The following is a 16,780-nucleotide window of genomic DNA, read 5'->3' on the forward strand; positions in this document are numbered from 1 at the left end:
ATAACCATGGTAACAATCAGGCCCAGGGGTTAGCAGGTGGGAACACAGGTCAGCTCTGATGAATTAGTAACGGTTTTCTAAGAGTAAGGTAGCTTGTTTGCCGCAGGTCAAAAAGGGACATTCAAAGGAGCAGAAACCTGCTTTAAAAAATAAAGTACACTGTCGATAAACCTGAACTTTTCTCTTTGTGGAGTTTTTGAAAAATACACATCAATAAAGTCTATATCTATTTTTTTGTTATTAAAATCTTTGAATAGTTTTGAAATTAAAAGTTTTCCTTTCTCAGCAGAAGTCCTGGAAAAAACATTTCACTGACTAACACAGTACTGTTTTTTGCGTTTTACTTTGACTCATATGAATGAGGAGGAGGATTTTTATAAGCCAATTATGGTTTGTTTGGGGTTTTTTTTGTTTGGTTTTTTGCTATCAGACAATTCCCTGCATCCTCCCCAAGTTTAAAAAATTAAATCAATTCCTATTATGCCAGTTTCTGCCAACAATGCAAAAAGATAAAACATCATTAATCATTAGCACCTCCATTCATATCATTCCATTTAATTAAATTCACATTAAAAATGAGCAGATTTAGGTCTACAAGGATGATGACAGGGCTTAAAAACACTCCATTAAAGCCACATAAACCCACTCTACTCAGAATGGAAATTCAGCTGAGCACATTCACTGCTAGAGATAAGGAAGCTCACAGGATGCATAAATTATAAACACAAAAATGGAATAGCAAGAGGACAAAATGTAAGGAGAGACTAGGTAGAAAAAAACAGAAAAGAGGAAAAGCAGTATAAACCTTAAAGAACAAAAAAGAAGGAAATAATTGTGTTACTATGTGAGGCAGAAGCCAGATTTAGAAAAAAAGGTTGAAAGAACTTAAAAATCACACCCTCAGCTTCCTTCCTCTAACTAATAACTTGTATTTTTTAACCAAACTGACAAGTATAGGTTTTCCTTCTTCACATCCTTTTCTCCTATTTGACCCTGTTAGCAGGAAACAAGGTCGGAAGGACTGCGGACAACTGTTTGCAGTGCAGTGCCATTGGTAACAGTAAACAAGGGAAGGCAGCTTTTTCCTTTGACTCAAACTATGGTTCCAGAGTTAAATCCTCCCAAACCTAATGAAATCTGTGGCTATGATACAACTCCTGCATAAAATATGATATTGCAAAGATGGCAAGGAAGACATTAATAAACCAATGACAAGGACTTATATGTAGCTTGTACAGTAGTTTATAATCGAGCAGATAAGATCCTAATTGGTGGCTCCTATCAGTAATTAAATATTAATATCTCTTCTTTTTGATTACATAAAAAGACTTCAACCTGCTCAACTGTTATTGAACTGAAAATGATGTATCTTTAACGCATTCTTCACATTTTTGGCGTAAAAGAGAAGGTTTGTGAACAACATAACAGCTGACAGGCCAGAGATCTGAAGAAACTCCCCGTTTGTGTGTCGTGACATGTAGATACAAACATGGCGACTAAACACACCTTGCATGCATAGGAGGCGGTGCTTCTGTCCATCTCACTGTGCGTGTTTAAGCACAGCAGACTAGGCTGGCTTAGAGCCTGGGGGGGGGGTATTACAGTGCACTCCCACTGTGCACGGCTGTGAAGACACCCTCCCCCCATACGCCAACTGAACACACACGTGCACTTATAAGCAGCGGTGCCCCCCCCTTCTTCCCAATGGGAGCATAATAAAAGCCACATGTCCGATGACTTTCAGCTGGCAGCTTCTGAGCCACGCTCTTCCTCACTGCTGCTTTGACAAGCTGACTGGCTGACTGATTCTCTAACAAGCTAGAGGGTAAAGGGCAAAGAAGTCCTAGAGGTATGCTGTCTAATGCGTTCTGACTGCTCCCAAACACCTACCTGGAGTAGCCATGCAAGCACTGGTTCAATTATATTTTCAGTCAAAATATATTAAGGGTGTAAGGATTTTTTTGACTATAATTCATATCAGAATTTGTGGCTGACAGTACGATTCATAGCACAATCGTGAACACACTCACTATCACGTGAATCATCCTTTTGTTTACCCATGTGAAGCAGAAGACAGTCAAAAGTGCTGAAAGGATGATTACGCTCGTCATTGGTTCAGGGTAGGACAGACATCTATCAACATAATATGCAACTCTGCTCTGCATTCACTTTTAAGAGCTGATGATTGGATGTGTACAGAATATTCACCTCAGAGTGGACAACCTGGTGCATGTTTTCATCACATGGCTCACATTTTAAACCAACAAACCTTTTATTAACAGCAGCTCAGTTGTGCTTTCCAGTGACCACCTGCTGCCAGTTTTGTTCTCTTCTGTGACTACATCCAGGAATATCAAGTAGCATCTGGGGCTACTTGGGTCAAGCTGTTTAAAAGTGTTATAATAAACACTAAAGTCTTCATATACTGGAGCAGTGTAGCTTCCAAGCTGCTCAGACGGATCAGATAGCACGGTCGGGGTTCAGCGGGTCAAAGCTTTCCAGCAAAATGGATGACTGAGTCACCTTATGTGATAAATCACCACACACTCCCTATGGCTTAGTGTTTTAAATGACCAAACAAACACAGTTTGTGAGAGTCAAAATTAAAACGAGTTTTTCCTCAAAACTATAACTATTGCTTATGGGTTTAAATAAAAGCTTAAATGGGCAAATAAAAGGGAAAACGTTTAATCTCTAGCAAACATATAGTAACAAAAGTTATAGTGATTGACAAAAGTTGTAAAATGAGCTTGTCTTTGTATATTGCATGCACACTTAGTGTTGGAGTCAGACGTCTAAACCGTTGATTTGGAGGGCTCAAATGGAAAGTTCTACAGTGCTGTTTGAAGTCAGACATTCTGCAGTCTTGTGGTTGTATCATTTTTAACACTGTAACTTACCAGAGAGAGGGTTTCGCCCCAGCACCAGCACATTTGGCAAAGGCATCATCACCAGCTGCTGGAGGCTCTCCTGCCACACAAACAGATTACATCATAGTGTTTAGAAGAAAGAAAAAGGAGTCTAAGGAGTCATTAACTTAACTGCTCCACATAAAGAATTTTATTCAATGGGGCTTGGGAGCTCAAGATTTTATTGTTAGTCCAAAGTAAAAGAAATATCTGCAGAAAGCCAGTAACTATTAGCAACATAAGGTTGAGAGCAAAACGTAATTTTATCGACCATATCTTTAAAATAATCTAAAGATTAATAGTAATTAACGTTTACACTATGTTAATGATGATGAATACAGTTAAGCCAAGAGACAACTTGCAATAATCACGAACATAGATATAAAAGCATGGCAGTCAAGTTAGGCAAAATGTAAATAAATAATCAAAGCCTTTGATTACAATTTGACGTTTCAAACAGAACCAGATTAATGTTGATCTAAATCCACTGCTTTCCTAACAGTGTAGACATCTACTGTTAATATGTTTAACTTACTGCCAAAAAGGTTTCTTGTTCATTTCTAAGGCAACTAGATCTGAATGGATATGGAAGGATCTTGTTGAGCTGTAGCCACATTAAATTCACTTAAGTTAAATGTTTTGTGTTTAGCTTTACCAGAGTGTAACTGTGGGCCAGTTTAACAGTTCTGAGGATTACACTGAGGTCTTAACAAAGAGGTTTATATTGGTGACAGCTTTTATTGAAGTCTCCCTCCTGCTGTAACCATCTGGCCTGTACATATTGCTGAATGCTGACCTCATCACATGCCGTTCATTTCAAACTTGCTGCACTTTCAATAAGTTGTAGCTTAACAGAATAATCTTAACCCATAAGAACCAAGACCAATTTTTTCTTAATAATAAATTTACCAGTATGTGTATTTTGCCACAAACCAAGTGGACCACAGAACAAATTTCAGTTATTTTTTGGTTACACTGATGTCACCATGGGTTCTTATGGGTTAAATGACTACATCTACCCTTTACTTTTTGAATTTCTGCAAGAATATAATAGTATACAAGTAATATGTTTAAGCAACCACAGTTTACAGGCCAAAAAATTTAATTTAATTTAGATAGAATGGACTATTGAGCGGGATGTTTTTAGACCATTTGCACATTAAAAATATTAAAGTTACCATTTGAGAATAAAAGAATAACAAAATACAGTTTAAAACAGACTTAATATTTCATATTTAGACAACTGTCCTGACACAATTACACAAAAGGTTTTTAAGTTTTGAAACTGATTGTTTGCAGAAATGAAGCTCCAAGCTCAAGAACCTGGTTTCGTGATTTTTCCCTCAGAGGGGAGAAGAGTACTGATCTGGCAAATCTATCTTCCTGACACCTTTGAAAAGCACTTGAGGAAAAAAAAAATCCTGGTCCATTAATATGATTTATTTTGAATGATCCTACAGAATTAAGGAAAAGAAATGTGATAAATGTTAACCTCAATCACAGAAACAGCACTTGTGTTTTTTATTTCAGTGTCTTAAATTGTACAGGGATAAAAATCTGGCAGGAAAGATTAAATATTTAGACGGCTGAGAAAGAAATCACAAAGCTGTCGCTGTTACTAAAGACTGAGACAGATGGTTTCCACAAGTGTCAGACAAAATAGTTGGTGTGGCACCCAAAGACATCTGAGCATAAAGTCGTGTCAGCTTTGGGCAAAATCAGACAAATCCTGTCATGAGGAACTATAATGCAGCTCCAGTTGAGGGGTTGAAACACACTAGCTTTTATGTAGTTATTTCCACATCACAAGGATAACTAGTGGTTGGGTGGTGTGGCAGCCAACATTTAAACAACACATGTAAGAGTGGTGTTTACTGTCACATAAAAAGATAACAGGTTTATAAAGAATCATGCATTTCAGTGACAGCTTGAACTTGCAGTGTTATGTTTTAGAATTTTTGATTTAAAACAATTTAATAAATTTGTTTTCTCAGAGCCTCGGGAACTATAGAGGGATCACATCCCTGATACCTATTTAGTATTTGTTAATGTGTCATATTTTTTATTTGAAAAGAAAACAATAGATTTATGAATTTTAGAAGCCTTGTTTGAGAATCTTTGGAAAAACATCATCAGTCACAAAATCAACAGAAAAGCTCAATTGGTGATTAAAGACCCATTCCAATGAAAATTGTGTTCTTGGTGTTTTGAACATGTTCTTGTAGCATTTGAAAAATCTTGTTACGTAAAAACTAAAACTACAGTCTGCAGAACACAAGCTCCCTGCCATTCCCTTCTGATGCATCCACTTAAAGACAAATAGATCCATTAAGGTCTTCGTTTTCCTTGTCTGAGCTGGCATCTGGCACTAAAACTGTATGGCGGGATAGCTCCGACATTGCTCTACATTTTTGTTATAGCAGTAATGTTGGGGTTGTGAGGGGCTGTAAGCTAGCGGGAGAGAGTGTAAACAGAGGGATCATGGGAAATGAGCGTAGGGTTACTTCCGTGCCAACAGTCACAATTTAGAGGCAAATTTCTAATAAACACCTGCTGCTCTGCAGAAACTATGTCCTAGAAAACGACAGATTTTTTGGTTTTGGCTAAAAACAACATAATCATAATCAAAAGACCACTGGGAATGCTTTACAGTAGAGGATCGGAGTGGGATTTTAATGAGTTTTTAGTTCCAGTAACATTTCATCTTTACATACACCACAAAGGTTTTTGTTTTGTTTTTTGACTTACAAAAAATGTATATAGCAGACAATCCTAAAGATTACATAAATATTTATGGTTTACAATACAGGTAACTGTATTGTAGATAAAGTAAACTGTATACTTACTAATACACAAGGTTTTAGCTGTAATGACAAAATATTTTGACATTCCTTAAGGATTATAGTGAGACGATTAAAGGTAAATCACAGCAGTGTACTCTTGGATTAGCCAGAAGTAGCTGAGCTGTCATAAATAACATGAACAAAACAGGAAGTACACTCAGCAACACCTGTCTGACCAAATCATGGAAATGTATCACAAACACTGTGAGCCATACAAACACAATGCTTTTAAAAAATGACCATGTAAAAAGGGGAACTTTTGACAGTTTTTCCATGTCAATGTCACAAAACAGGAATGTGGAACTGAGGATTTTGAAAATAAATTAAAACATGGTTTAAATAGAAATGATGGAGATGAAGGGAATGAAAGGAAACAAAAGGGTTGCCATTTCAATTCCATTACTCAATACACAGGATGGATATGCCTTTCATGGTGTTTCCTTTTTACCCCATCCCCCTTTCCTGACACTTCATTTATGTGTTATTGATTTCAGCTAGATTTAAGCCCTCAACAGTGGATCCTTTTTCGTCCCACTGAGATGTTTAGTTTTAGTTGACTGAATGAATTGGTGGTTAAAATGGGGTCCACAAGTCTTTCTAAGGTTTCTACTATGAAATACGGCTGGCCAAGAAATCTGAGCTCTGTTTTTATGCAGCTAAATAAAAATAAAAAAACAGTTGCACATGCCATGTGCGCTGAGGCGCCAATTACATGTAAGACAAAAGGTAACTGTATATGTTACCATGAGGAGGCATGTGCAGGAAGTTTAAATGTTTGTGCTGAAGTCATGTCAGCAAAAATAATTCAAAGCCGTAGCATTTATGTTTGACAGGAACTGTCTGTGAACTAGACTTCCCTGACACGCATCTCTCCAAAACCAATTTCCACCCCTCCACCCAAGCACAAGTTCCGCTACTACCCAAGCTTCAACAGGGGGCTAATTGTGCTGTTGCAGAGAGAGTGCCTGTGTGCCTGAACCCTCAAATCCTGAGTCACACCCATTCTGCGGCCATAGAATGTTGCCATAGAAACAGGGAGATGGGTTTATTCTCGCAATGCTCTAGAGCACGACATGACAGTAATGTTTCTCCAAACACACAAACACTCACTCTTGTTGCCCTCTATGGACTTCTGCCAGCCAAAAAACTGCAGAGCCTCTGAGCTAAACTGGTTCATTTACCACCAGTAATAGGAAGGGAAATAGTTCTGCTTTTTCAGATCTTCACACAAAACACACATTCAATCTCTTTCCTTTCAATGTTTTGATTGAATGCAAACAAAGCTAACCCCACTGTTTAGTGATGTAACAAACCTTCAAAAATGCCAAGAGGTTACTGGCCCTGTGATAATAACTACTGAACTTTTTTCAAAAATTGACTTAAACAGTTCAGATGGATATAAGTCAAGTGTGAGGTTAAAAAGCACCATAAGGATGGAATTTTTTTTTAAATCAGCTGCAGAGTTTATTATCATCATCCATCAGTGTTTTGTCGAATGATACTGCAAACATTGGTGAAACATGGGTCATGTGTGTTGTCAATTTTAGCATCTAAGCTTGAAGTATTAATCAAATGTGCACTTGCAGTTTTAAATAATAATATGATTCTCACTTGGATTTAAAACCTGCCTACTTGTAATGTTTCAGCATCAGTTTATAGGGGAAATTATTATTAAAAAAGCATTGTAATGTTATAGCATAAATACAACTGTTGTCAAATACGTCAGAACATATTAAAGATTTGGTTAATTCAAACTTGTCTTTAACAAACTTGTCTTTTTTTAACAAAAAAAAAATACCGTAAACTACAATATGAAGCCTGTCTGAGTTTGAACATTTGAACCAAAATACTGCATCAGATAAAACAATGACAACAGAACAGATGTTTAGTTCATGAAAAAGGAGAACTTGCAGTTTCCCGTTGATACTCTGCAAACACCTAAAAGCAGCTTCCTTTTAGCAAACGAGAAATGGCCGTACTTCACCACTGCCACATATTCCACTTTGGATGTCACAAGTGCAAACAAAGAAACATTGGCCAGTGTGCATGCAGTGGCTTCACAACAAGTAGAACTCTCAGTAGGAGAGCAATGAAAAAAGTAGTTTGGTTTGTTTGAGTTTTGGAATAATTCAGTACTTTAAGTACAGACAGCAGGAACAACTGTTATCTGAACTAAGAACTACAAATATTTAGAACCGTTAGGCTACAAGATACAAAAATGAAAAGAAGGAAACATTTATGGCTGAGGTCTCAAGTGAACTTTGAGTTACTTCCTACATAACATGAACATTAAAGTATATTACTGCATAACGTTTCATGTGTAATCAAGAGAATAAAAAGCCTTTGAGGAACTCTAGCAAAAATAAAATGGGTCAGATAAGGTTTTTGGATAAACAGAGTTCTTTAAAAGGACATCTTGCTGTCCGTATGTTGATTCCTTTACTAGTTTATTTCTTCAAAAGGACACGTTAACCATCAAGCACATTAGTTTTTGTGACAAACACTTAGTCTTATGTCCCAAATAACTGATTTGACCATGACAGATGCAGAGGAGCAGCAAGACAAGTCAGGAATTTCATAACTAATTAGAAAAAAATGAAATATTAATAATACTAATAAGAATAAAGAGACTTTTTTTCCTTCATCTTTTCAGATGTTGTAAATATAATTTATCATTTTGTTGAAAATTCAAAAGATTTTTTTGAATCAGAACAAAGAATTAAGAAAATCTGTTTTAATTATAAATTAAAATACTAAAAAATAATTTGAAAGTAGAGAAGATTCAATGTGAGAAAAATGTGTTAAATATGAATTTAAAATATCTTAGTGCAACTATGGTGAGATTATTTTATCAGAACTTTTTGTAGTCCATAATAAACCAATGAAACATAAAGTGTAGTTCTCAGGCAATGCTCTGAAACCAACCAAGTGTCCTCTCAAAGCTCTGGAGTCTTATACACTCTCCATGAATGGTGGCCTCTGTTACCATTTAAACCGTCAAAACAGGAGTACCAACACTGTGCCACACCCCCAACTTAAGCAGTGGGGGAAGAGAGAGGACCATTTATTTCTAAAAGTACCATCTAGCCTTTTGAGTGCCTAAGACTGTTAAACATAAACCTCAGCCAACTAAAAATGAATATGTGAATAAGAGTTTCAAATTAATGCAGTCAGGTGTGATTTAAATCTCTTTATATAAAGGAATGTCCTTGGAGTGACTTAAACTCTAAGCAACAAATCCATTCTTTATCCAATCAACTTATCAAATAAAAATTCCAAAATAGGTTAAATGTGCCATATATCCATGTATCTCTCTGTAACAGATATAACGTGTCCCTGGAAAAACTCTGCCTGTTGGTATTTCCCCACTAGAAACTGCATTCACAGACAGTTTCTGGTTCTTTCAACTTCATCTGATCATAAGACTCCAAATTCTAAGACCAAAGCTGTCTAGACATCCTCTCACTCAGTCTACCGGTACTTTAACAGAACAATAGCAGGCTCTGAACCAGTATAAGTTGATGTGGAGAAAAATGCCCAAGAGAGCTTGTACCGTCTTATGAAAACCATCACAAAGACATTTGTCAGGTACTACTAAAAACTGTTTTAAACATCTGCCTTTAATGGTTTAATTCTTTTGTTTCCCTCGACAACAGATCATTTGAGAGGCAGCAATGGCTCTGATGTAATAAACTCCTTTAGTTTTCCTCCCAGGCATGAAATATAATGCTCTGACAGAAGGGGGAACATCTGTGGACATATGCAGGAGTGTTTTCCAAAGGCAACATCCCACTGAGTTTGTGTGTGTCTGAATTTCTTTGCATTTCAAGCTTTAAGCTAAACACCATCTTCAATACTACCTGTAAAAATAGTACCGGTAGTCTTTTTCAATTTGGATTCCAGATTACAGCAAATTAAAAGTAGTTATACCATGGTCCGGGTGAATACTCGATTCTGATTGGCTGCTGGGTATGCGTTAAAACCTGATAACCGCATGGTGAAAAAAGAAGTTCCGGTCGGCTAGCTTAAATGATTTGTATCACTGCGCCGGCTTCTGTAAAACAACCTTTTGCTTCATCATCTGGGCAAAAACAAGCGGTAAGCGATTAACTTTCCCTCTGAATTGATGCTTTATTCAACCCATCGGGACGATCAGCATATATCTATCGCCGAATCTTGACTGCAGCGGTGGTGCTGCGCGACGCGGACTATATGTTATATATATGTACTATATGTAACGTGATGCGGCGATTACGCTGTTTATGAGAAAAGTGATCCAAATCGAAAAAAAAACAAGAATAAAGTACTAAAACTGATTGAAAAAAAAATTTTTTTTAAATGACCATGGTATAAGCGGGTTAATGGCCTTCGAAGTGTGCGGTTACTACTTTTTAACGCACTTCGCGGAAGCAACCGTCCGACGCGAAGGCTTCCACGGCGTGCGTTAAAAAGTAGTAACCGCACACTTCGTCGGCCATTAACCCTTACATAAAACACAAGGGTGGGTTTTTTCAAATCTGAAAATGAATATTCCATGCATGTCTTTTATGATGCTTCACAGTAGTAATAAATGAATCTAAATCCTTAGCTTGATTTAGTTTACACTAACTTTAACTATTTGTCGGAAATGTGAAACTTCATGAAGTTCACCAAGAAGAGTGCACATTTGCCTTTGTTTCAGATTTGAAACTGAATTTCAGGTTAAAAATCAAAACTAAGAGAACGGCAAAAGGTTTGGTGTTTCTCACCTCCTGAACATCTCCATCCAACTTTGCTAAAAGAATGACAATGACTACACTGTTTTTCCCAACATAGACTGCTATGCTACAAAGATGTCTCACTCCCTCCCCTTTGTTCACATGCTTGACCAAACACATTATCAATGCTTGTTCCTTTGACCCTCCAAGCAAATAAAAATGTTGTCTTGTCTTTAACATTTACGGTAAATCATAAATAATACCATTTGGTTTTTAACTTTGACCATTACATGAGACATTTTTGAGGAACTATATTTTCCTAAGGGGATATAGAAGCTTTGTTCCAGGAATGCTTTACTAGCTGGTGCAAAAAAACTAGAAAAACGACAACAATGGGGCAGTTGGACACACAGCAAGGGATTTAAACCTGAGGGTGGTCTCCGTCAGGCTGAACCTGCAGACACAAGCTTCTGAACAATAGTGGGACTCAAAGGTCAACAAGGCAAGGCCAAGCACAGAGGAATTAATCAAATGCAACAGATGACCTAGAGTTTCATTGTTGGCTATGTGCACCTAGACCTTAAACCACACCAATTGCACTGTAGAATGTCACCATAGCGACACGAGTTTACCCACATTATGTTTCAAACTTTGTCCCACAGAATCCAATGACTAGTGTTGCCATGATGAATAATCATTTACCTTAATAATCATTTATCATGCAGCTCCAGAACAGGAGAGACTCCTTAAATCAAGCGTGACACAGACATTTTGGTTGCCTAAAAAACCTTACGTGGAGTTCTGATCCAGCAATTCTTGGCAGGTCTCTGCTTACACTGAAAATGTACACAGCTGTCTCACAAATGTTCTAGGTACTACCTTAGACAGACTTATGGTAGCATAATTTGCTAGTACACTGATGTTTTGCTTGTTTTTTTTTATTTTGTTAATTTTTAGCATTATTTTTATTTTATTTTTTTTCCAATATTTACTTGTATTTTATTTATTTTTCATTAGACGTATAAGAAGTGTTGAAGCAGTCTGCTCAAAGCAGGGGTTGTTATTGGTCTATGTTTCACATTGATGAGCTGAGCTCATTGACATTGAATTAAGTTCCTTATTTGTAAACTTAATTCACTTTGAAACTTTTTTAAAGCACTAAGCACGATGCGAATTAAGTTATACGACAAAGTGCTAAAAATCTAAAAACTTTTTATACAACTATACTTTTTTGGACAACTGCAACAAATATTTGTTGGCGGAAAAGGGAAATGGGGGACATCCTGACGTAAGATAAACATAAAACATATCTGATATTTCCACCCCAGTTTGAAACATATTACACCACCACATAAGTGTGTTTTAGATTACTGATATGTTTTTATATTTACTGAGTCATTTAACATATGGATAAGAGCCACAATCCAAAGTCCCACAAAGACACATTTGTCTCTTTTTGAGCAGCTAAAGCCTTAGCCATATGTTTGAACTTAAATAAAAAAACATGCTCAGCCAAGATAAAGCTAAAGGAGGGGGGCAGAAAACTCCACCACCTCAGACATACATTATATGAGTACTTACCTTAAGTACTTTCTATTTCATACAGACATTGCTGTTTTAACGTTTCAACAATGAACAAATGCAAACAGAACTTTTTGAAAAAAACAGTGAAACAAGGAAAAATCTTACCTGGTAATAGGATTTTATCTGTCTGATGAGAATGGAAAGGTTTTGGATGCGCAGTGTGGGGTCATTGTTGACTTTTTTGTTGGTCCTCTGCACAGCAGCTTTAGGGTTTCTGTGAAAAGACAAACCTACTTTTCAACAACAATAACACCTTACACCTTACTTAAACATGCAAGGTCATAAGGTAAAAACACTACTAGATGTGTTCCATAAACACATCTAGTATTGGCTTAAAAGAGTTCTGCTGCAGAATCTCCATACTGCAGGTGATAAAAGTTAATGCATATTTTTTCTTCCATTCAATAATATAGTGCGCTATTGATTGTGGAACATGTCCTTGACTGTCTGTATTGATTTTAAAATCCAGGATTATAAAAACACTGATTTTCCTCACTAACAAAGATGAGCAGGTTTTTTAGGGTTGGGTCCAACAATCTAGGAAAATTTCCATTTTGATGATCCAACTAATTCTTCAGCTTTCATGTGATGAGTTTGTATAGTTTATTTGAGTAATGTAAAAGATAAACCAAAGTACATCACAGTAGTTAAACCTATCATAGGCTAGATTCATTTATAGCGCTTGTTTTCCTGATAACCTAACTACAAAGAACATAAAGTTTATCCACTGACCTACATAAAGGGTCAAACGACAAAACCCTTCTCTATCCTGAGAATAGGGGAAGTAAGAGGGACATTCATAAATGTTAGCATGCAAAATGTAAATTATGCATTAGAGCCAAAAGAGAAAAAACACAGTATAGCTGTACAGATGAATTTGGAGTTTACAAAGCACTTTAACATAAAGTCTAGTACATGATCTTCTGTTAGACGGAAAAGCCCTGTTGGGTTGTATTTTGAGGATATGCCCTTAGTATGCGTGTATTCGATTTTGTTGTAAGAAATATATATACGTTGGGTCACAAAAATCCCAAGGTCATTTTATATTAAAAAAATAGGAACAAAAAAAAGGAACAAATAAATTCTTGTCATCCTGTCACAATGTTTCTGTCTTGAGATTTACAGTCAGCAGATTAGTTAAGATAACTTGTGTTTTGATCAATTTCCATAATAAACACTCAAGAGTTATGACATGAGAGGACACAAAGTTCTTTTATATATCTAAATGAACAACCATGTGACCTTCACTGCTCCCCCTTCTAGACAGACATCCCCATTTAGGGCTCATTGTAGGGGGTCTATTTAACAATTTAATTATAAAACACAAAGGAGGCCATAATCCTATCAGGACAATCGGGGTAATGTGCTAAATGAGGTGTGTGGGGTGGAAAAATGATAAGTCCCCCCACTCAAACATGCCATCCCCATCATAAGCAACAACAACAATAAAAACATGCCACAAAAAAAAGAAACCATAACAATGTTTTCAGATGCTACAAATCCAGGCATGGGAAGAGGTGGGTGCCTTGTAATTCAGAAAGTGAGTAAATATACGCATTAAAACAGCAATGGCTGTAGAAATTTCCCAAATGAATCCTTGCCCGCTACCCCACTAATACACCTAACGCTTTAAAAATCACAGATAGATTAGTAATAAAAAAACAAAGCCAGATCAACACAGTGCAAGACAGACCACTAGTCAGCAAGTTAGCCAGACGGCAAGTCAATAAGCTGGTCCATCGTTGATGTCGATCGGCACTGCAGCCTTAGAGCCTCAGGTCACTCAGCTTCCTACCCCCAATTCCCAGCTTTGATTGGCTGAGTAGGTTATGGAGTCGTGTTAACCCATATATGACAGGCTAAATTACACTCAGCTTGGGCAGCCAGGCACATGCCCATGCAGACGCGCACTGCCACAGAAAACAGCTTCAGTGCCCAAATACAAAGGGCAATATGAAGGCCACGTTTGACCACGTGCTGAAGACGAAGCTTACGAGCTTTACTGGAGAAACAGTAAAAATATGCCTGTACCAACAATCAAAAACACAAACAACCAAGCAAAGTTAACAAACATGTTTAAGTATAATGCAATATTTTGCTAAACACAGCTCATCATAAATTATAATGTAGCACTTTTGCCACCTTTAAGGTCCAATAGGCTTTACAGTAGCAGGCCCATTCATGCACACATTCTTACACTGATGGGGAGAGAAGTGCCATGAAAGGTGCTAGGCAGACCACCAGTAGCAATGTGGAGTTCAGTGTCTGGCTCTAGCACACTTTCTAAGAACCCAAGACAGCATAGATTCTGTCTATTCTTTTTCTACTTATGATCAGATTCATACTGTGATTCTATTGTGATTATTTCCCAAACTGAGTAAAGCCAACTGAGTGAGAATGGCCCAGCCACCATTGGAACAGAAAAGAAGACATGGGTAAATTCTATTGTACTAAAGGGCTTTCCACCAGTTTCAGCCTGTTAGCCTCTCGTTCCCATCAACTCATTTCCTTTTCCTCAGCTTTTCACAGTCATTTCTCCTCTGTCTTTGTTTCTAGTGGCCTTTTCCCATTGCTCACTTGTGCCACAGCATCCACAGGAACAGCAGCTGGACTTCCCGGAACTCCATTCCAGCTGTGTGTGTGTGTGTGTGTGTGTGGGGGGGGGGGGGGGGGGGGGGGTATTTCAGCTTTATAGGACAAAATTCATTCTTCTAAAAATAAAATATAAATAATTTTGTAATGTTTTAAAGTAACTCCCGCAGAGTGCACAATGTCAATTATTGTTATATTTCCATCTATACAGGAATTGCTTGGTACTTGAATAAATTTGTTTTTGTGGATAATGTTTCAACACAAATATTTATTAGTGTTATCATGTTGCAATGATGGGAAATCAACCATTTCTGCTTAATTTGCTCAAACAACAATAGGTAACATGTCCTCAAACCGCTAAAATGTCAGAAACAAAAAACTAAGAGTTGCATTAGCTGCAAAGTCACCAGCAAATACAGAAGAAAAAAGTAAGAAAAAAACCTTGTTTTCCTAAAGTTATGAGTATCTTTTTTTTGCCAGACATTGTCCTTTTTCTTAACAAAAAGAGACTAGTGCACAATGATTATGAGTGTTAAAAGATTTGTTTCCAGCTTCACACTGTGAGCCATCGGGATTGGCTTCCAACCATCACTGAGACATGAATTCAAACAGCGGATCTGCTTGCTGAGAGTCCCCGATCCAGCAGGAATCCCAAGTATGTCAGCAATAACCAGCTCAGGAGAAAACCAACAAAGCCTTGAACATGCTATTTAAGATAAAACAGAAAAAAATGGGAAGAGCAGGTCAGGGGAAACAACAGGGTATACAGGAAAAGAGGAGATATTGAAGACACCTTTGGGAGGATGAAAGACAGAACAAAAGAGTAGAGGCTTCAGTATAAAATGGGACTGAAATTTTGGAAAAAGATCGAACTCAGCAAACTGGATAAAAAAAGGGAAAACCAGCCACTATGTGCTCTGAAACTAGCAAACAAATGTCTATTGTTGGTTATTTTAATACAATAGATAAAACAATGTGGTCTTTGAAAATGCATCACCTGAACAGCTTTCTGACAACTGAAAGAAGGACCTAGACCTAGTATAACAAGAACCAGCACTGACCTTACCATTTAAGTGGGAAAGGATCTGCTAAACAATTAATGTCATTGGGAATTATCTTACTTCCCATCAATAATTTGCTTAATGGTTAATGGATGGGAAGTGGTTAGGACATGTGCCTTCAGGAAACCTTCTAGTGAAAATGTAGACACTTCCCACCTGGGAGAAACTTTAGAGCCGACATATGACCCAATAAAGAGATCATATTTCTTAGACCTGCAAACTTAGAGCAGTTCACTTTTTTTTTGTTTCACCAAAACTTTTTCTCTCAGGGCTCGAAAAAACAGCCATTCCCCCCAAAAAATAGAAGAAGAAAAAAACAACCAAAAAAAGAGTTGGATAAGCCACAAAGGCACTTGGCACTAGTTTTACATAAAACACTCTTCAAGAAGACATCTGTTACACTCTGAGTCATAACATAATGACAGACGTAGAAAGGAGCGAGTTATGAGCAATTGATGTTGAAGTGCATCCTACAGAAAGACAACATATTTCCTAATGTTTTGTTTAAGAAGTTATAATCACTTTCTGAAAGATTCAAGATGTTTTTGTACAGATCACAAGTGGATAGGCAACGTCCTGTTCTTTACGGTCACATAGATTTGAATGCGATGAGTGCACAGACTCAGAGACATGCACAGATGTGCCTAAATATTTGGACCAGCAGAGCATGTGCAGCCACATTCCTCTCACATAAGCTTCCAGTGCTCCACAATTTTGCACCTCAATGAATTGACGAAACATTTGACAGAAAGTCAAGGAAAAAATGGGTAATATAACAATGCATTTAAAACAGAATTTAATTTTAAAAAGAAAAATCGGTTTCCGCAACGACAATGAACCAGCATGTGTCTACACCAACTGGCATAACTTCAGCTGGACAGTTGTCACTCTGACAACTATTCAATTGGCACCCACTCGCTGGGCGGGAAAGATAATCGGTTTGACACAACTATGAGGGCAATCTAATTGGCCAGACAATGTCATTCGCAGAGGGGCAGGGGGAGGAGACATTTGAGTGTCGGTATCCCAACCGTTAGGTAATCCTACCATGCAGCCCTGATGGCAACTGCTGCCAGTCGATCTGGCACCTCTGT

General features: G+C 37.4%; 1 protein-coding gene across 23 annotated transcripts in view; it reads right to left on the reverse strand.

Moving 5' to 3' along the window:
- Window positions 1–16,780, reverse strand: part of ccdc88ab (coiled-coil and HOOK domain protein 88ab) — a 45,722-nt gene that overhangs the window by 25,835 nt on the left and 3,107 nt on the right. For all 23 annotated transcript variants that reach the window (XR_013647848.1, XR_013647845.1, XR_013647847.1 and 20 more), the window contains exons 3-4: window positions 12,139–12,247; window positions 2,901–2,970 (exon numbers count right to left, since the gene is read on the reverse strand). Coding sequence is in view for 17 of the 23 variants with exons in the window: in XM_078932061.1 (XP_078788187.1) it covers window positions 2,901–2,970; window positions 12,139–12,247 (179 nt within the window). In the remaining 6 variants the exon portion in view is untranslated. The remainder of the gene's footprint in view (window positions 1–2,900; window positions 2,971–12,138; window positions 12,248–16,780) is intronic.

Source organism: Oryzias latipes, chromosome 15 (genome assembly GCF_053564925.1).
Source record: "Oryzias latipes strain Hd-rR chromosome 15, Olatipes_Hd-rR_3.1".
Taxonomy (NCBI): Eukaryota; Metazoa; Chordata; class Actinopteri; order Beloniformes; family Adrianichthyidae; genus Oryzias; species Oryzias latipes.